This window comes from Heterocephalus glaber, unplaced genomic scaffold (genome assembly GCF_053883595.1).
Source record: "Heterocephalus glaber isolate CG9 unplaced genomic scaffold, H.glaber_assembly_v1.0 deba00001689, whole genome shotgun sequence".
NCBI classification, from domain to species: domain Eukaryota; kingdom Metazoa; phylum Chordata; class Mammalia; order Rodentia; family Bathyergidae; genus Heterocephalus; species Heterocephalus glaber.
Genome location: NW_028258414.1, coordinates 1,301,669 through 1,322,896, shown reverse-complemented (window position 1 = coordinate 1,322,896; position 21,228 = coordinate 1,301,669). Strand labels below are relative to the sequence as shown.

Here is a 21,228-nt window from a genome sequence, read left to right as displayed (position 1 = left end):
GCATGGCTGTCAACACAGGGCATCTGGCCAAAGGGTACTTTTGTTGGTTGCACATTTCCACACACGAAAGTTTTAAAAATGAACTGTGTGCCAGCAAGCGGAGGAAGCATTCACAATGGGAGATTAGAGGGGGGTTACATTTAAAAATCTCTTTCTCTGTGAATGTTCTACTCAAGAGTCTGATGGTTACAGAGCACAGAAGAGAAACAAAAACAACCCAAAGGTCCCAAGGGAAAAGGGGAGCCCTGTGTATTGGTCAGGACAGCAACTAGCTACTTCTGCTTTTAGTCTCTTTCCTTTAGGCATATATACCAGGAGTCCATCCATTAGTGGTAAGAATAGCAACAGAACCTAGTATTTACTGTGTATTTACTATATTCCAATTAAGATGCTAATGTTTTATATATTATATATCATTGAAGTTCTATCAAAAACACTTATCTGGTGGATACTGTTATTAATCCCATTTTGTAGATAATTAAATGAGTAACTTTCCACAACTAGTGATTGTGAAGTTCATGCTCACAGTTATTCATAGGCCATCTCTCACCAAATGCCCCCAACGGTCTCTACAGGCAGGGATGCGTGCAGACTTGAGGCCTGCAGTGCAGCGAGAAGGAAAGCTTTGTATGCTGGCCAAAGAGCCAGAAGCTCAAAGCCTTGCCTCTCTGAGGAGCTCCTGGTCACCTGTCCCCTGACCCAGTTCATCTCCCAGAGGTACAGTCACTTACGATGATAGCTCTGTCACCCTATTAAGCCAGGGCAGGGCAGACAAGTGCACACACGCCCAGTGAGACGAGGACAAGAGAGCCACCCTCGGTCTGTTAGGGGAGGTCCCTGACTTCCACAGGCTCGGTGTGGGCCGGGCTCTGTCCCACCTCCTCCTCCTTACAGTAACATCTTCCCTCTGTCTGCGTAGCATCTAGGAAGACTCCACAGTCTGGATGCCACCAGGCCAGAGCATCATTAAGGCTGAGCTTTTACAGAATCTCCTGGGGCCCAGTGCCAGGGGCCGGAAAGGACTGAAGGTCCCCTGTGAGGGTCCTCCACAGCCCTGGACTTGGACACGTGTTCCCCTGTCAGTGCTCCTGTTCCTGGGCTGGCCCTGGAGACCTTCTACTCCGAGTCCGCCACAGCTTTCCCTTCGGTGCAGGAGCTTGCAAGGGAGGCGGCTGATTGTACTAACATGAAGCCAGCAAGAGAGCCGGGATTCCCTAACTGAGAATCCTACCACACACTGGACCACTTGTGGTCTTAAAAGCACAACCGCAAAGACCCCTGCACCGTCTGCCTCCTGCTCCTCTGCCAGGCTCAGGAAGATTCCAGTGCACAGCCTGGGTGGAGAGGCACTGATGAGAAAATCAATCCCGTGCACCTTTGCACTTATTAAACATCTCTATTACAAAGAGGGAGGAGCACACTTGGTTTCTGCAGCAGCAGGCGGAAGAAATAATGCCTCCTCAGCTGCTGAAAAGCAACTCCCTCAGAGGCTGTCTCTTGGAAGACACATTTACCATATCACATGCAGTGATGGGAGATGAGAAGAAAGACACGATGAAATTCAGAGACAACAATAAATTACTACTATCCCGCTGAACAGTATCATTGCCCATTGGCAAAAATGTAAATCCACCCACTGGAGGGCAAGTAATACTTTGCTGTCTCCTCCAGGTCAGTGTCCCCTCGATGGGAAGGCAGCAGGCTGGACCTTGGTGAGAAAAATAAGGAGGCACAAATGGCCCTGTGGACATAAGAAGTCACACATGTGACGCAAGGTGCACTGCTCTGGCCTCAGGATCCCTCCTCCCAGCTCTCTCGGAGCCTTTCCTGGCAACCTGAAAAACGCCAACGTTACTGCCGTATGACAGGAGGAAGCTGTCTTTGACATCTGCCACACTCAAAGGCTGCCTTTGTTCTGGGTCAAGTTTGCCTCTCTCCCTGGGTAGCAGATGTTCACAAATAAAACTATACCTCTAAAGTGTGCTTTCCAAAGTTCACACTGCTCAGTTCAGTAGTCTGGACCCAAGTGATGCCGAGTGCTTTAGCTTTAACTTTGCTAATTTTGCTCATTATGAAAAGCAATGCAGTTATAGCAACAGGCACAGCAAACCAAATGGGAGAGAGTTCTTTACATAAAGTTATCAGGCTTCCTCCGTGTAGTGGCTCAGCTCACAGAACAAAAAGTTTTGGAGGAATTCTAGAAAATATCTAGCTTGACTCCTCCATGAGAAGGAACACACCTGAAACGAAGCCTAAATACCCCTCCAGGGCAGCTAGTATTGTGAATATTTTCTAAATTTTGAGCAAAGAGCTGAACTTTTCTTCTTTGAAAATGCCACCCAGTGGCTCTGGCCTGGCTTTGCATCACAACACAGCACAGAAACATTTTCCCTCTTGTGCAAGATGGTTTTCTACAAGGTAAATTCAGACCTTGTGTCCCGCCTTGGCCACATCCTGCCCAACTCCTCTGCCATTCCTGAGTCACCAGCGACCTCCCCACGGGACCAGCGGTTCCTGTTCTGAATGTGCTCCCTGTCAATGTCCCTTACCCACAGTTGCCATTTTATTTATTTATTCATGTATTTATTTATTTATTTATGTATTTATGTATGTATGTATGTATGTATTTATTTTTTGGTACTGGGGATCAAACTCAGGACCTTCTGCTTTCAAGGCAGGTGGCAGAACCACTGAGCTAAATCCCCAGCCCACATGTGTCATTTTAAAACAATGGACTCCCATAAATGTCTATAACCTCTGAGTTTTTTTTTAAAACCATCCTTTGGTTATAGAAGTCAACACAGAATGCCGGACAGACCTAATAATTTTAACCATATGACTGAGATCATTTAAATTCAAAATAAAAAGTCTCTTTAAATTTTAATCTCCATTCATTGTTAAAACCCAGCCAGCCGCTAGGTGAGCTCAACCTGGGCCTTTCCAGCCAGCACCACCAGAACTCAGAGAAGTCCGGGAGAGCTGAGCTCACACGTAGGAAGCAGAGCGCCCACTTCACCCCTCACACACACACACAGTTGGCCTCCGTATCCATGGGTTCCACACCTGCGAATTTAGTCAACCTCGATCAAAAAGTATTTGCAAAAATTAAAATTGTATCTGTGCTGGATATGTACAGACTATTTTTCTTATTATTGTTCCTTAATTCAGTACACCATTCACATAGTATTGACATTGTATCAGGTATTATAAGCAGTCTAGAGATGATTTAGAGTACATGAGAGAATCTCGTGGGGTAAATGCAAATACTTCACCATCTTACATGAGGGACTTGGGCACCCAAGGATTTGGTATCCCTGGGGGTGGGGGTGGCCCTGGGAGCGACACCTCCAATACCAAGAGACAAAGAGTCAAAGAACTCTGTGTGTGTGTGTGTGTGTGTGTGTGTGTGTGTTCCCCCACTTCCTTCAAATTGGCATATTCACTATATTCTGGAAGGAGGATACAAAACACAGACTTCTAAATTTCTCTGAAAATGTCTTTTGTTTCTTTATTTTTTGTTTTTCGAGACAGGGTCTTGCTGTATAGCTCAGGTTGGCCTTGAACACATGGTGACCTCCCTGCCTCTGCCCCCCGAGCACTGGGATGGCAGCCATGCACCACCACACCTGGCTAAAAATGTCTTTTAAAAAAGTCTCTACGTCTTGTACCAGAGCCTTAAATCCTTACAGCTAAGGGTTTAATAGAATCAAGAGCCAGTCCATGTGAGGTTCCAGTCAATGGTCCTCTAGCACTAGACATGAGTACAACATACACTTTCCTGCGGAAACGCAGGCCCACAGTGAAGAATCCTATGGGGAAACAAGAGGTGGCCCTGGCCCCAGGCATCACGTGTGAGAGGCTCAGAAGCTCGGGCAGCAGCTCCCGAGACACTGTGCCAGGTTCGCACTCCCTTGAGGAGACGGCATCGAGTGCCTGTCGGGGCAGGACGGCCACAGCGAGGCTGGCACTGCTCCTGCCTGGGAGGACCAGGTGGGCTAGGTCTGCACTGAGCCCGGCTGCACCACTGAGGCCTGTGTGAGTCCGTGTGGGACATGCACAGCCCAGCTCGGAACGACCAGGCTTCTCTGGGGACGAGACTTTACTGTGTCTGTCTATCCTGCACCCGACGCAAAAAGCTGTCCCTTTCCCTCTCACAATTCCCTGACTGTAACCACACCGCACTCACATCCCCAACATTTTTTATGGATTAGTGCAAAAGGGCTTTTGGGGTGCAAACGTGTGTCTGTGTGATTCTAGGGACTGAATCCACTGAGCTCCATCCCCAGCCCTTTTTCATTTTTCATTTTGAGACATTTTCTATTTTTCATCTTTTATTTTGAGACAGGGTCTCACCAAGTTGCCCGGGCTCAGCTCCAACTTGCAATCCTCCTGCCTCAGCCCCTCAGAGGGCTGGGGTTACAGGTGTGAGCCACCTTTTGATCTTAATTATCCTTTAATCTTTTGTATCTCACAAGTATGAATTATTTATTAGAAGTAGAAACACTTTTGATTGTAATCATTTATTAAGGAAATAGATATCTTTTTAGAGTGGTGCTCACTGCTGCCAATGAAATGCTTAATAAAACGGACGCCTTCTCTTTTCTTTGCAATTTAGAGAACAAGGCCCAAAGGAATTCTTACAAATCTGCTAGTACTGTCATTTTTCTATCAGATTTTTTTACTGGATTTTTTAAAACTGAGCAACAAACCTACATAATGTGTGACTAGTTTGGTCACAGCACAGGTTTTCAAGATGAGAGCGAGCGAGCGAGAGAGAGAGAGAGAGAGAGAGAGAGAGCGCATAATGACAGTCAATGCTTTGCCTCTTAGAGAAGCATAAATGTTCCAACTTACCTGCTTGGAAAAAACAGAACAGGATAATAACCCCAGGAACATCGCTTCGTTTCAGGTTACACAGATAAGGAGAGAAAGGGTGTCACAAAAGAAAGAGGATGAAGAAGAGACCAGAGAGGAGAGAAAGGAGAGTAAAGCGGGCAAGGGAAGGGGACAAAGTCCCCAGGGCAGCAGTGAGAGGCCCAAGACAGTGACCTTCTCTCATTCCACCCTGCACACCCTGAGCAGTTGCCACCCGTGCAGCGTCAGCCCCAGAGAGGCCGTGGCCACGAGCTGCACTTCCCAGCCGTGGTCTAGAGAAGAGCTCCTCTAGGGCAACCGGCAGCCTGCACGGGGCACGTGAAGGAACCCCCTTTGGCCTGGGCAAGCTCACTCGCGGACCACAGGGGAGCGGGTAGAGCGTCGCTATGTTCCAAGGCTGAGGTCACAGGCGGGCAGCAGTGCCAGCCTCAGGCCTTGCCGGGCACTTACCTCCTCAACCATCTGCTTGACTTTCTTCTGCTGGCAGTGCACCATGTCATCCAGGTGTCTGATCCGCTCTCGGAGGCTGGCTGAGGCCTCCTCCAGCTGCTGATACCTAACAGGGGGAAGAAAAGGCAACTGAGTCGTGCACCCAAGCGCCCACACCAGCAAGAAGGTCCCGGCCTTGGAGAAATACCGCCAAGACCAGGAAATGAAACTCCAAGACGCACTCTGCTTCCTGTGCACATGCTAGGCATAAAGGAGTCAAGTCTCCGCCCTCACAGAGCCTCTCTCCCTCCCGTGCTTGAGTTGTATCCTGAATAAGAACAATTACTGTGCTTTTCCAGGGGTGGAGAATGTTTTCACCCACTTACAAGTATACAAGGCTCTCTTTCGGAGTTGCTAGAAGATTAGAACATCCAGCCAGGTACTATGATTAGGAGAACAGAGCAGAAGGAATTTAGCAGCACAACAAACATCTGAAACCCAGTGCCAGGGTCTTGGAAAACCCGGAGTTGCAGCTGCTCTGTGAATTGTTTATTTTGGATGAACGAGGAAGAGGCCAAGAGACAACTGCATCGAAACAGTGGCACGTCACGAGACATTCCTTCCTTCTGTCTTAAAGCAGCACACGCACTTCTCTGACTGTGCTTGGGTCAATGAAACCAAAGGACACAGCAGCTGGTCCTTCCGCTCTGTGGGACGCCGGCGGGGCGCCCTAGAGGAGGGGTTGGTGCCACCTCCCAGCTCTGACCCTCAGCACTACAGTGAAATCCAAGACTCCAAACACCCCGGAAACTCGCAGTCCCACAGGAGCAAGGGCCTCGGAGAGACTGTTACTCCCCAAGGTGCTCCAGTCGTCCAGCGTTCACTTGAAAGACTCAGTGCCTCGAATTCCTTGAAAAGTCAGTTTACTATGGCCACATTTCCCACCGAGGTTTTACATCCTCATCGCCAAAGGCAGGACTTGCAAACAAAACACATTCTTTTCAATTATTTTCCAGGACACGTGTTATTAACTACAGCTGCTGTTTTCCCAACACCCAAGGTGCATCCTGTGGAGCTCAAGGTTATGAAGAACTGCAGGGGACTGGACTTTCACAACGGCCCCAGAATTCAGTGCGTCTCCTGGGCCAAGAAGGAGCCACAGGCAGGGAGAGGTGGAGTCCGCTCGCGCAGGAGCCCGCCCCACCCCAGAAGCTCTCAGCCCCCAGTCACATCCGGGTATGTTTCCAACCAGTGATGAGCACATCGGTGAAAACGCAAGGTCCAATTCTCCCACCACACCAGGGCAACCCACCCGCTACATCCACTCCCAGACCAAGGGCCCTGCATCCTACCTTTCCTTGTCAGCCTCGGGAATCTCCCCGGACATTTCTGTCTCATGCTCCAGAAGCTGCAGTTGCAGCTGGTGCCGCTCCTGAAACAGATAGATACAGGGAGATCCCAGAGAAGCTGGACAGAGGAGGTCTGGACCAAACAATTCTGGTGCTCGTGAGTCCCAGTCTATACGACACCCTCCAGTCTTTACACACCCACCCAGTCTCCCACAGCCCAGACCAATTCAAAGGGCAAATCTGTTAGAGGGCATTTACAGATATATTTATGGATCCGTGTCAAACACCATGGGTAAAACCACATTCAAGATTTGCTAAAAAATATTCCATCACCCTTGACTCAGGTATCTTATGAAAATGTATAGCAGTTCTAAAAAAGGCTATAAGTCAGTAGCCTGTGACATTGTAGAATTCTTGACTGTTACCTAAATCATCATAAAAGAAAAGCTCTGAAATTCTGACAATGTTCTATATACCAAGCTAGTGGTATTTACACATTGTGGGCACTTCTAAAAAGTGTACTATGGTCTGAATAATGATTCCCTAAAATTATCCACATCAGAATCTCTGAAACTTGGAAATATGCTATTATACATAGAGAAGCAAACTTTGAATATGTGGTTAAGATCTGCAAATGGTGTATGGAGTGGTATCCTGGGTCTTTATTTGAAGAAAGGCAGTAGGTTAGATTCAGAGAGAAGATGGAAGATCCTACAGTGCTGGCTCTGAAGGTGGAGGAAGGGGCCACAAGCCAAGGAATGCAGGCAGCCCCGAGAAGTTAGAAAGTCAAGAAAAGAGCTTTTCCTTTCAAGTTTCCAAAAAGAATCCACCCCAGCCAACTTCTTGATTTTAGGACTGCTTGCTTCCAGAACCTAAAGAGAATAAATTAGCGTTGTTTGAAGCTACTAATTTTGTAGTAATTTGTTACAGTGGCAATGAAAATATACATGTATCAGGCTCTGCACTTTGGATACTTTTATTGTATATATGTAAATTATTGTATATATGTAAATTCAAAAGTTTACCCAAAATTAAGAATCTGGATGATTATCTATGGAGAAAATGGGAAAATATTAATTAAAAGTGCAGTGTCCATCACCACTGAAATTGTGCTAGAAATACAGCATAGATGTTTATGCAATCAGTTTCCTTAAAATGGAAGTTTATCAAGTCCTGTCACCGAGAGGAGTCCTGCCTCAGCTTTACACTTAGAAATTCTCCACAACAAACCTTTACAAATTACATAGATTCCAAACTTCTTTTCCACCAACCTATTAAAAGCAACTCTTTGGAAATTTAACTACCACTACTTCTGAAGCATAGAGGTGGCACCCAGGGGAAAGCCAGGCTGGCCAGGAAGAGCATCATACCACTGAGGTGGGAAGAAACTGACTTGGGTTTTGCTACTGTTTTAAAAATCGCTACAGCAGACACACATTCTTACAGTCTGGCCTGGGCAGGAAGTTTTTCCTGGCCTGAATGTTTTGCCAGTTCTCATCAGCCCTGAAATGAGGGTGACAGCTCTTTCACAAATGGGTGCTCCCCACCCCCTCAAAAAATGCCATAAGGCAGTTCAAGACCTAACTGCAGCACATTTAAAAATCTATTTTTTTAAAAAATTGAGGTGCAAGAAGTATTGGGTGTGCACTGCACAATCATTTCTTCCCTTTGGGTACACCTGTGAAGCCACCAGCCAGACCCAGGATGACCTGTTGCCCCAAGGCCCCCAGAAGGTGCTCTCCTTAGAAGATGTTCACTGATAAAAATAAAGGTGTTTCCAATACAGTGCTCAGTAAGACATCAGTAAACTGAGGTGTGCGATGGAGAAGCCAATCAAAGGACAGTTTGGCTTCAAGCAAAACCCCCCAAAAAGGACAACAAGGTACACACACTGCTGTGTACACAGAATAGGACCGAGTTCTGGCCAGATCTTTGCTCTCAAAGGTTATCCCTGAAGAGGAAAGAATATATCTAATCCTAGCTAAATACAGAATATACTTCTCAGTTGGGCAAGGTAGCAAACACCTGTAATCCCAGCACTCTGGGGGGCTGAGGCGGAAGGATTGCAAGTTGGAGCCAAGCTTAGGCAACTGAGCAAGACCCAGTCTCAAAATAAAACTTAAGAGCTGAGGAGGTAGCTTAGTGTGAAGGCCCTGGGTTAAACCCCCAGTAGTATGAAAAAGAAAAGATTCCTCCAGCCTAAATGGAAAGAAAGGTTTAGAGACAGGATAAAAGTTCAATCACTAGAGAAAAAGCCAACAAGATTTGAGGCATCTTCCGTGTCTCCTAAGTGCTGGCAGAGTCAATATCACCGCCTCCTGGGGCAGCATGTGGAGTTTAGCAGGGACAAACTAGAAGTTTCAGAACCCCAAGGGTACAGAGAAGATCAATTATAAAAGCTGCCACTAGGGTACAGTCACTTACGCAAGCTTATAACAAAATAAAAATAAATGACCTAGATCTTTGGCTGGGGCCAGGTCCTGCACTCAGCACTTGTGAGTTTTTCTTATTTACTATCTTTTTTTGTTTTTGTTTTTGTTTTTTGGCACCAGGGATCAAACTCAGGACCTTGCACTTTCAAGGCAGTCACCAAAACCACTGAGCCAAATCCCCAGCCCTAGTTTTTCTTATTTACTTCTCACAAAAGCCATCAGAAAGAACATTATTAGCATTTCACAAGAGCGAAACTGGGCTTGGGAAAATGAAATAACTGCCATTCTAGAAAGAGGGGCGAGAACAGAGCCTGGGTCTGCCTGACGCTAAGCCCCCCGCTCTGGCCACACACACAGTCTCTCTGGAAGGTGCTGCCCCAGCAAAATTTGCCACCCAGAAAGCGTGTTGAACTTAACCAGTGTCTTCTTAGAAGCCACTGGGAGAACACTTCCCCTAGGTCTCCACCAGCACCTCCAGCTGATGCCATATTAGCGCTAGACGAGCCACAGCCTGCTTCTCGGTAAAAGGGGTGGAGGTGAGATTAGAACTCCGAAGCAAGGATATTCCATACAAAGGGCCCCAGTGATCCTGGAAGCTGTACACATGGAACTTAATGGGGTTCCCATGCTGGTCAGAACCTTGTGGGGGGCATAGAGGGCACTGAGGCAGACATCAAGGGAGTTACAGCATGCTCACGATATTGCCGCCCTGACAGGTCACCTCTGTCTAACTGGAGAGCCATTTCTCGGAAACGAGCCACAGCTTTGGCCCTGAACTCCGGGGACCTCTCCCGGAACTCATCTGTCAGCTGCTAGATGTCACTATCCTTCCTGATCTCTTCCCTCTCTCCTGCCTTCTTCCCTTTCCTCCACTTCCTGCCTAGTTTCCGACTCCTCCCTTTCTCTAGACTGGTTTTATCATCCCTGCCTTGGGTCCCAGCCTCCCACACAGACAGGACAGAGCTGGGTGTTCAAGGCAACCCAAAGGGGCCTGATTACTCAACGGCAAGCCTGGTGCATGCCTGGGCCCTGAAGTTTTAGGATTTCGTAAAGAATTTCATATGGAATATATCCTTTAAAAGCATGAGAATAGGGGAAAATTAGAACTTTGTTAGACTTCTTCATATTTTATAGCTCTTTTTAAAAAAAATTGCAAACAGCCTAGAGGAATCAGAGCTGAGGGCTTCAGTATTTTCTGGCAGGCCTGCAGGGAACTGTGGAACACAGAGGCGCATTTCAAGGAGAAAAAGTGTGACATGTGTCACCTTTTCCATGCGCTTGATGAGCCTGTCCAGCTCCCCGATCTTCTGATCTTTCTCCTCGAGGCTGATCTCTGCTGCTTGCATCTTTTTATTGGCCTCTTCAATTGCTTTCAGAAAACTGTTGGTTTCTTCCTGCAAAACAAACATACTCTCTCAGCACGGGCCTTGCTAAGCCATGATCGCCCTTCCAAAGCCTGACCTCAGACCCCAGAAGCGCCTCACAGACAGCAGATTCAACTTCCATGATTCTGGTCTCATCTATGAATGAAGACACACTGTGTGGCTTTTTAATGAGCCTGACTACTTTTTCTCCCTTTTTCACCTTGAAACTTTAAATCTGAAAGGTGTAAAAGAGTCTGCAAATGCTTAAATAACATTAAGTAGATGTCCCCATATTCGCAAACAGTGTGAAGGGACTTAGTGGCAGATCAGCAGTGGAATGAGAACGTCCACATCTTTCCCATACTCACTCCCAAGAAAGCTCAGTCAATCGTCAAGCCTCTAAGGACATAGCGATCCAGATGTGGAGTCCCTGCCTACCAAGAATGCGTGCTGCTCTGGCTTTAATGCTGGGTATAACAATCCCACATCCACAGCAAGGAGCCCAGGCAGTCTGTCAGAGGACAGACACTTCAGATGTATAAAAGGCAGACCTGGGGCGGTGGCTCATAGAGAGCTTGGATGGAATCCGAATGAGAAACCAGGGGTTTCGGGTAGAGAGGGGAAGGGCACGGCTGCAGACAAGCCCTGCTCAGAGCAGAAGGGGAGGCAGGAGGGAAGAGCGGAGCCAAGTGAAGGAGCAAAGGAATGGATTCCCAGATCCTCAACCATTTGGGAGCCCACAGATCTCCCTCAGAGCAAGCCCTACTCCCCATGTCTCCCATCGGCGTGGCCACTACGCACCAGGAGCGCCTCCCTCTCAGCGCTGTGCCTCCTCTGCTCCTCCTGCAGCCTCTCCTCATACTGGCTGTACAGCTTCTTGGTCATCTCCCTCATCACCTCGGCATTGGCCTCCTGGGAGGATTCCACCTGCAAGGAGACTCATTGCAGTGCCACTGCTCTGGTGGGTCCCAGGATGACCCCCAGCCTCCCCCGGGACAGCTTGCATGTGGACACACGGGAATAGGAACCATCATCGAGGCCTGTGGTCACAAGAAGCAGCAGGAACCTGCAGCAGGGAGCATTGGAGGAGGAAGGGGTGCATGCAGCCCAAATAAATGAAAACTGGCACCACTGTACACCAAGCTGTTAGGATGATCAGGACAAAGGTGAGCACAGGCATGGATTTTTCAAAAGGTAGAAACGGAACTTTGCTTAGCAACCCCATGAGCTGCCCTGGCCAATCCTGCACCTAGGTCAGAGTTCAGTTAAACTTATAAGAAATACAGCCTCATCTTTGCCCACCCGTGAACCCTCCCAAATGGCAGGAAGCACTCCAACCTAGCAGGGACACTAAACCGGGCACCGCTGGTGGTGTGAGCAGGTGGAGACTGGGAGGGAAGGGTCAGTAGAGCTAGGTGGGCGGGGTGCCCCTTCCTGCCCACCCACGACCTCACACGAGGTATCCAGGCCACTGATTTCACGCTCTCATCCCTTTCTCCAATTACTGCTTGCTCCAGAGCTGAGTCTGCTGAGCGTGTCACCTCCGGATAAGGGACATGTCCTTCAACCTGAACAGGTTGGTAGGTTTGCTCCCAAGATGTGACAAGTCTCTCTTGACCTCTTTAAATGCCTCTTATCACTAGGCAAGTGCAGTGCCAGCACCGAGAAACCACAAGATGGAAACTCCCAGGTGGGGCTATCATTAGCAAGAGTCCCACTCCGTTGACACCACACACAGGCTGTGTGACATAACCTGAGTCCCTGCAACTATTTTTTAAACTTGGAGGAGGGACTAAGAGGAACAGGAGGGGGCAGCCTGTCTAGCTCCATGGGTCAGGATGAAAACCAGAGGCTGGCCCTAGAGACCTGGCCATCAGATTGCCTGGTGATGTCCCTGATGTCTGGGGACACACTGCCCTGCACAAACAGGAAAGCCCGGGCAAACACAGAGCAGACGTCCAGAAAGTATTCATGGATGGAACAAATCATAAAGCACCTATGCTGAGGAAAAGACTCATTAATTTCAGACTTTTTCAGCAACAACCCTTTTTAGTTTAAGGCTCACCTCATGAGATTGGCCACAAAGGGTAAAAAATATAATGAAAGGAAAAATGGAAGAGCCAACCGGGGGAGGAGAGAAAGGAGGAGGACAGAAGAGCGAAGGTTGGCAGGAGACCTTGGCTTGCCCAGCACACCTTCATCTGCAGCAGCTGATTTTCAACTTGCACCGCCTCCAGCTGCCTCTGCTTCTCTCGCAGCTTGTCCATGGAAGCTTCGTATGTCCGCTGCAGATTTCTGATTTGATCCTTAATGTTGCTATTTTCCAAAGTAACATCCACAAGGGTTTTCTATTTTCAATGAAAATAAAACCAAAGCCAGAGTAGTGGTGTGAGGGAACATGGCCAGAGTCATGCCCTATCACGCCCTGTCAGGCCACCACTGCCCCACCTAGGGCCTTGTGGTTTCCCACGCGAGGCTTCCCATGGTGGCTGAGAGATCTGTATCCCTGTGGGCCAGCAAACCTCTCCAAAACCTCCCACAGCGGTTGCCAACACCACATGCTACTGCTTAGGGGGGTTGGAAATGGATTAAAACGGACTCTTTCCAAGGAAAAAATATGCATAAATACATCAATTCACACGGAAAAAAACAGGTTTGGAAAGAGTATAGTACAGTCCCACTAATAAATCCAAATAACAGTTTCCACAATGTGCGAGAATTATGAATATTTTCTTCTTTGTTTTTCCCCCTCTATTTACCACACACAGAATAAGAAAAGATGAATTTCATAGAATGATAATATCCCTGTTTTTTCCTTGGAAGGGTCATCACGGCTGTACTTGTGGACTGCCTGCTCCACCCGGGACAACATGGCAAAGCCGCCACATGCTTTATCTCCCTCCCAGGTTAGAAGCATCACCAAAGGATAGAGTTGGTGACTTGGACAAGTGCCTGGGAAGGGCCAAGAGCCTGTGGATTATCACTCCAGGCCACCAAAAGGGATGAGTTTGTTTACATTAATAGTGCTGCAATTTATTGCTTCATTTTCCAGTTGGTTAGCCCTCCTAAGAGAAATGGCTTGTGCAAACTCCAGCACCCACGACTGGGTACTGAGTCAGGGCACCTGCACCACCTCCCCAGCTCATCTACAACTTCAAACCAGAAGATCTGGAAACACTATCTTGTTAGATGATCAGCCAGTGCCCCCTCCTCAGCCCCTGTGTGACCAGTAACAAGCCTCTGGCTCCTAAGCCTACTGGAGCCAGAATAAGGAACTGTTGGTGGAGAAAGTTAGATATTAAAGGAAGTACCAAAGCCATTTGGAACCATGAAGTCACAACATGTGAGCTTCCAGGGGCTTTGGAAGGCGGCTCCCTCTGCCCAAGCCCCTCTGGCTCTGTAAGTACTTAATACTCTGGCGTCCACACAAAAACCCACAGTGACCAGGAGACCAGATTCCTCTCATCCTGGTTTGCCACCAGCCAGACCCCTGGTTCACATCACTGCTGTCTGCTGGCCTTGGTTTATCCATACAACAAAAGGTCAGAAAGCATCTCAAGAGTCCTTTCTAGTGCTGATATTCTGTGAAATCAAGCCAAGGGTCTGGTCTCTCTGTCTATAAAAATGAACATGGTAGAATGGACAAGCAGAAGAAGCTAAGGTCTGCATGAAAAAGAATCCTATGATCTTCAAACAGTGACTTAATTTTTAGTTAGTTATAACTGGATGGCCAGGACTGAGAGCCTGGACTATAACTAAGAATCGGTGAGAGTGCCTGGGTTAGGGCTGACTCTATGCTAACAGCTGACCTCTGGGATAAATGCTTGAACTGCTGGCCAGATAGAACATCTGAAGAAGATTCCAGAAAATACTGGAAAATTTTTTTCTGGGGAAGAAAATATAGACACAGTACAGATACCAACCAACTATGGACTCTGGTGGGGTTAAGCCCTCCATGCTTGCTGAGCCCCCTTTCTGATCAGGGGAAGGGAAAAATAAAGGCTTCTGAATGAGCCAGAGCCAAAGTGGGTCTTGGCCTGAGGCCATGGGGAAACTGGCATACACAAAGAAAGCAGGAAAAGCCTCACCACACACGGGCATCCCAGACAAACCAAACACAAGACCCGCCCAGACCCACTGCGGATGAAGGCCAAGCTTTGTCACTGCCACAGCTACGATATCAGCTGTTGATGGAAAATACAAGGTTCTAGGGGAGTGGACAAGCCCAACAGGAAAATCTGTTTACTTATTCCTAAATTATTTATATAGAACCTGAAAGGATTTTAAATAGTTCATGGACATTTTAGGAAGGCAGTAAGATGACAAGACCCAAGTAAAGTTGGAGGGGCAGTGAGGATTGTTTATATACTGGGAAAGTAAGCCAAGGAGAGCTATTTCAAGGAAACATGATGCTTTGTTGGAGACATCTGCATGCTCAGTAGATTGGAAGAGAAAGAACCATTTGTATGGTTAGCTCTCAGCAAATCAAATTAATGAAAGAACATTCTCTTGAAGTAGGTTGACAACACATCTTTTCGAATGTAGGATGCTGGGTCTTTCTGTTTCCCTGTCTGGTATTTCAAGACAGTCTTCGGAATACAGGAATACTCATGATTCTTGTTAATGCCAAATAAATTCTAAATTAAGAAAAAGAGCTTACCAGCCTTGGGAGCTACTTGCCATGAGGGGGTATAGATTGTCTTGAGGTAAGTCTGTCTTTTTTGTGACTGTGTGGAATTTCCTGAGCTACTAGGGATTTAGGGAGAAGGATGCTGATGTGTTGCACTTGGGGCTTCTCCACACAGGGATGGGAACCATGCCTGGCACTGCCTGGCTGCTCTCTTACAGATGGGAACAGCACGTACTTGCAGTCCAATGGAGTCCGACGCCAAGGCCGAGTTCATGGCATTGAAACTATCCAGGGCAGAGGACTGGGTTTGGATGTGGTTCTCTAGATAGTCCTGCCGAGCATGGGAAACCTGGACAGAGGAGGAGACAGTCACTCAGAGCCAATCCACACACCCATGGCAACCTTCAGTGAGGCAGGAGCTTCCTTCTGACAGTAGCTAGACAGTAGCTATGTCCATATCAACTCGACTTACGGCAAGCTTTTTTTTTTTTTGGCGGTACTTGGGATCAAACTCAGGACCTTGCACTTACAAGCCAGGCACAGCGCCACTGAGCTAAATCCCCAGCCCAATTTATGTCAATCTGTATACTAAAAGCCAATGTCTGCATGACCCAGTGAAGAGAAAAACATAAATACTCTTCCTGTGGGTACTATTCACACAGTACCCACAGGGAAGAAACAGAATCGGAGAGGACAAGTGATCTGCTCACAGAGACATAGCTCAAGTGGCACAGCTAGAAAGAGATAAGGGCTTCTGCCATCTTGCTCTTTGTATGGACCACTGGAAAAACGTGCCTTGGATTAACACAGTTCTCAAGGGTTCTTTTATTACTGCTGCCTTGTTGGGCGTGTGTGTTTAACAAGTGAGAAAGTTTCATCAGAAGCCAATCTTGAGTTAGACTTCAGCAAGGGCTGGGATGGAAAGTCTGGGAGGCCACAGGACTAGGGGTCCTCAGGAAGGCCTGAGGTGGGCCTGTGAGGTGCCCCCTGTTGGTGGAAGAGGGAGTGAAACAGTAGACCAGGCAGGAGCAAGAGGCCCAATGTCCTTCAGGACCGTCTAGGGCAGTAGCCCAGCTCACCTCATCCATCTAAGAACATGGGGTGGTGCAGGGGATAAAGAGACTGGCAAGGAGTCAGGATTCCAGGGGCAGCTGGAGCATGAGAAAATAAAGATGTGTGGGAGACAGTGATGGAAGCAAGGGGCAGGGTCTTGTTTACCCTGCTACTGCAAATTCCATCCCTGGGCTTTGAAGGCAGTCATTAGTGTCTGTCAGAGGATGGCAGGGTGGATCTCTGTGACAAGGTGAGACTGTCACCGGTCTCCTCCCACATTCCAGTGAGAATGGGCCAGGAGGGCATGTTTACATGCCCCAGTCCTATAATCAGGCCATAGGTCTGCACAGACAGATAAACCACAGCCCAGCCATAAACTGAACTCTTAGACATGGAGGCTGTCACTGCCCTCTTTCTTGCAGATGTTGGCTCTTATGGGAGGATGTCACATATGCACAGTCTCTTATCTTTGAGATTCTTAATAACATATGTCGTTTAAGTCCCACAAGCATTGGCTTAGTTAGACTAGAAGAAGCTTATTTTTCTTAAATTTCTGAATAGAAGTACACTGACATGGTGCCAACATTTAAAAAGTATTACAGGTGCAGACGGAAATAAACCTCCCTTTCTCCTCTATCACATCGGCCAGGTTATCACCGTGCACATCTGCACCCCTACCCTTTCCCTGAAAATAAGACCTACCGGAAAATAATTGGCTTTGAAAACTAGAGATCGAAAGTGCCAGCCCCAAATCCCTTGCCATCCCTGCCATTACTGTTCTCTTGCTGGGTGGCTACTCTGTAAGGAGGTAGGGCTGACTGGGGCTGGCATTTTTCACCTCTAGTCTTCAAAGTTGATTATTTTCCAGCTAAGTCCTATTTGGGGGGAAACGCAGTAGTTAGGGAGCCACTGTTAATCACTTCCTGGATTAGCCTTTTAGCAACTTTTGGTCAAACAAAACAAAATACCTTGAAATAGTTATTTTCTCCTCCTGTTTTATACAAATGGTAGCAAACTATACATATTTTTCTACAGTTTGCTTTTTCATCTACTCTGTATCTTTGAAATCTTTCCCTACCTGTTTTTGAACAGCCAGGTTGCTCTTTCTTTTTTCAACTGTATGTTTTCTATTGGAGAGATATAATTTACTTTCCTATTCTTGATGGACATTTGGATTTCTAATCTTTTTTACTATCATGAAAATACAGCAATAGATTAGTTCATCCCTCAGTCATTTCACATGTGGAGAGTTTAATCTGTAGAGTAAATTCTTAGGAATAGACGTAGGGGGAATGCTTTGAATATAAAGAAGATTATAATTGCCATAAGTTTTTCTTTTAATAATAAACTTCAATGTATGACAAAAATTCCCTCCATTCATTTAAAATATGGCTCCATTTATAAAGAAAATTATACACTCAGGCATCTTTAGGTACCAGCCTCTGAGAGGAAGTCCCAAGTTCTGCCATCCATCCATCCACCCACTTTGCCACTGAGACACTGACTTACGGACAGTTCCTGGGTGAGCTGTCGAATCTTCTGCCTCATTTCATCGTAGTCTCCATACATGCGCCTCCTTACTTTTTCCAAAGTGGCTCTCACCTACAGCCCACAAAAAAAAATGCTATTAGGGATCATTATGTTATTATGACATTTTCACACCTGGTGTCCGAGACTTTGCTAATGAGACAAAGCCCCACAAAAAAATATATTAAAAATAATAATCTTGTAAATGAAGGGTGAAGGTCACTACTGACACCTACTTAGAAAGCAATTATCCAAGTAGCAATAATTATAAATAATAATTATATATACCTATAATAATGAATATTAGTTATCCAAATAATAAACTCTGAAGAAAGAATGGTTTGTTGAAATTCACCTGTCACTCTCCAACCAAACTGGGCAAGGCCTATTATCCCTTTTCCTATCACATTTTTATAAGTAGAAAGTTTCCTATAAACATGTGGCCAAGAGAACCAAAACCCCTAAGAGCAAACAGCAGCCTTTAATTTTTCCCTGTGCCGGCTCTGATAACCAAAAAACAACTAAATGCCTAGAAAGTAAGGCAGTGAAATGTGTTCCCTGGAGGGTTCACAAATTCAAAAGTCAGTCCTTCAATAATCACCAATAGTACAGGAAACACTAGTTGTGAAAAGTGAAGGGAACCCTAAAACGCTTCTCCACACAAACACAGTTCTAATAACAGGACTTAAAAAAAATTTTTAGCCACAACAAGGAACCTTACAAACAGACTTTGTTTCTTCCTGTCTTCTGGTGTCCCTAGATGAACGAAGTTGGACCGGTTTGCTCCAGGTGTGCCCCAGGATTCCCAGCTTAGATGGGCTTAGGGCTGCAGTTCGGTGAGAATGCAAGTTTTTAGGGACAGTGATGGGACACCTGATGATGGAAGTGTGTTTGCATAGCAACATCCTGTTTTGAATCAGACTGGATATTGGTGGACAAGTAAGGGGGGAAGAAGAGAGGAGTGAAGACCCAGCCTTTCCTAGACGGATTCTAGTAATAAGAGTTTTCTTTCTTGCCATCGACTATAAACATTTTGGGAAAATGAGGCAAATTCATCCTAGGCTGACAGAATGACTGTCCTCTGCTGTCCCACGCTGGGCCCTGTGCTGTCACCAATGGGCGTGGGTGGGATCTTCTCACTGGTAAACACTGCAAGAACCAACATGGCTAGAGATTCGCTCACCAGGGAAAGAGCACAAACAAACCCACAAGCACACTTCAGAATGAACAGACCAGGGGTGGATCGGAAGCCAGTTACAGAAGGTGGGACCTGAAAATTAGCTTTAAATTGCAGATGACAGTGGAGGCTGGTAATTTTCTAGGTCAGAACCAGCCCTGTGACTTTGCAATGCGTCACCCACAGCTGAGAATCAGCCTGAACCTGCTGTCTTTGTCTTGGGCAACTTGTAACTTGGGCTCTATGTGGACGGTTGACCTCTAAGGCAATCCCATGCTATTTGGAACATATAAATGAGGAAAGGATGAGCATTTCCTTGAGAAAAATACAGGAGGCATAGAATGTCTGTGCTGCAAAGAGCAAGCAGGAGTGGAATATTCTGCATGGTTATACTCTCTTGGGAGGTACAATAAACAGGGATTTGAGGCCAGCAGTCACATTCTGTATGTGTAGCTTTTCCACATATTTTTTGCTAAGAATTTATTATTTTTACTTTTTAAAATTCAAGAAGAAATGTTCTTCTAAAACCCATACAACAGCTAAGAAATGTGGCTTTGCACTTTATCTGCAGACCCACAAAATGAAATGCGGTGCGCTCTAGAGTTGCAGGTTTTCACCTTAGGGATCAGAGCCCAGCTCACCCCTTACACATGAGAAAATAGAAGCCAAGAGTGGGCCAAGGTGACCTGCCAGGCCAGACTCAGAGCTGCATCTGGAAGCAGGGTCTGTGGACTCAGGCCTGGGGCTTTCCACTGCCAAGTCACAGGTCAGCGCGAGGGCCCATCCCCACCCCTGAAAGCAGCCCATTTCCTCTTTCATCTAACAACTTGGTCTGGCCAACAGGAGCATAGGTCAATCTAGGGCAGTGGCGGCAAATTTATGGCACGTGTGCTGCAGCCAGCTATTTGTTATTATCATTGAAAACTCTAAATGGTTCATTAACACTGATCTAGGGGGACACTGAGGGGAAGGAGGGAAAGGGATATAGACAGATATCAAATATTAGAAGAAAATGCTCCAAAATGTTAACAACTATAGCAGATGAATGGTGAGATTATGGGTGTTTTCTTCTTCATACACTTTCTCATTTTCCAAAACTTCCCAAAAGAATATGTAACTTAAAAGATAAGAAATATAATACTGAATATAAAGAAATAGCATTGATTGGCTTGGGTTGGACAACATCTACTGTGGTTGACTTCCTAGAATTCTTGTCGTTGGTCTGAACCAGTCACGTCTTCCTGTTCTTGCCAGTGATAGGTCTGGGGGACGAGGCATGTGACCAGCCCTGGCCAATAAGACATAAGGGGAAGTCTAACGGGGGAGAGAGTATCCAAAAGTATCCAGGGATAAGTGGTCTCGTCTCTTCCTCCAGACACTGACATATTTTCAGAAGATACCCTGAGCCTGAGACTGAAGAAAGAAAAAACCAAAGGAAATAGAGAAGTAGAACCAGAGTTTAGATATACCCTGCCTGCAAGCCTACTTACCTCCAGACTCATTGCCATAGGAGATAAATTTCCTTTTTGAGTAGCCTTTTCTGTTATGCCAAGAATATCCAGGTGTATACAGTTGTCCAAATTTATACATAGGTGTGTCCAGTGTAATGAGCAAAACCACTTAAGTGCCTCTGTTCCATACATGCAAGAAAGAAGCCATTGGTCTTCTAAGGACCCCTGCTTAGTAACATCAACCCTCAGAAGTTCAACTATGCCTCGCTGTAGAATTGCATCTGTACTTTTAACACTAATGTGAAGATATCTAAAAACACTTCCAGCTAACAGAACGCTAAGAATTCTCCCAAAATGCCTGCTATGTTCACATCAGTGCTTCCAATTCTACCCTCTTACATGTTACAAAAGGAGTATAAGCCAGAAATTGAAAACTCCTCAATGGCTCACATCTTTGATGTAGTTCATCTCTTCTTTCAACTGACTGGTGGACCAGCCGTACACCACCATTTCCTTCTGCTGGTTTTGATCTGATCTTCGCACCACACCATAAACCACGCCCTGAGGAAGTTTCCTGGTAGATTCTCCATTGCTTAGTTCAGGAGGCTAAAGGGGGTAGAAACAGAGAAAAAGCACAGTGACTCTGTAAGCCTCCTGGAAACAGCTGTGACAATGGGCGTACCTCGCGGGATTCTGCAGAATGGGCCCCTCTCTGGGTGCCTGGCTGCAGTGGCAGAGGGGCAGATACCTCGCCTGGTTTCTGCCTTTACCCTGGAGGCAGAGCACTTGTGCCAACTTCTGCCGCAGCCCTGCCCGCCAACCTTGTGGTGCAGCCGAAAAGCCCTGCCCTCCTGGAGGGCTCGATCTTTCCTAATTCCTACTGAGGTGCAAGGACTTGCATCGCGATACTCTAGGTGATGCTGTTTTTCTCCTTGTACTGG

General features: G+C 46.6%; 1 protein-coding gene across 3 annotated transcripts in view; it reads right to left on the bottom strand.

The window, feature by feature from the left end:
• The window catches only part of Myzap (myocardial zonula adherens protein), a 78,192-nt gene that overhangs the window by 32,591 nt on the left and 24,373 nt on the right, over positions 1-21,228 (bottom strand). For 2 of the 3 annotated variants that reach the window (XM_004855740.4, XM_021237165.2), the window contains exons 3-10: positions 20,738-20,893; positions 17,642-17,734; positions 15,315-15,428; positions 12,645-12,797; positions 11,251-11,376; positions 10,351-10,479; positions 6,657-6,736; positions 5,326-5,431 (exon numbers count right to left, since the gene is read on the bottom strand). In XM_004855740.4, coding sequence (XP_004855797.2) covers positions 5,326-5,431; positions 6,657-6,736; positions 10,351-10,479; positions 11,251-11,376; positions 12,645-12,797; positions 15,315-15,428; positions 17,642-17,734; positions 20,738-20,893 — 957 coding nt within the window. The remainder of the gene's footprint in view (positions 1-5,325; positions 5,432-6,656; positions 6,737-10,350; positions 10,480-11,250; positions 11,377-12,644; positions 12,798-15,314; positions 15,429-17,641; positions 17,735-20,737; positions 20,894-21,228) is intronic. The other variant, XM_087199090.1, reaches the window with a different exon arrangement.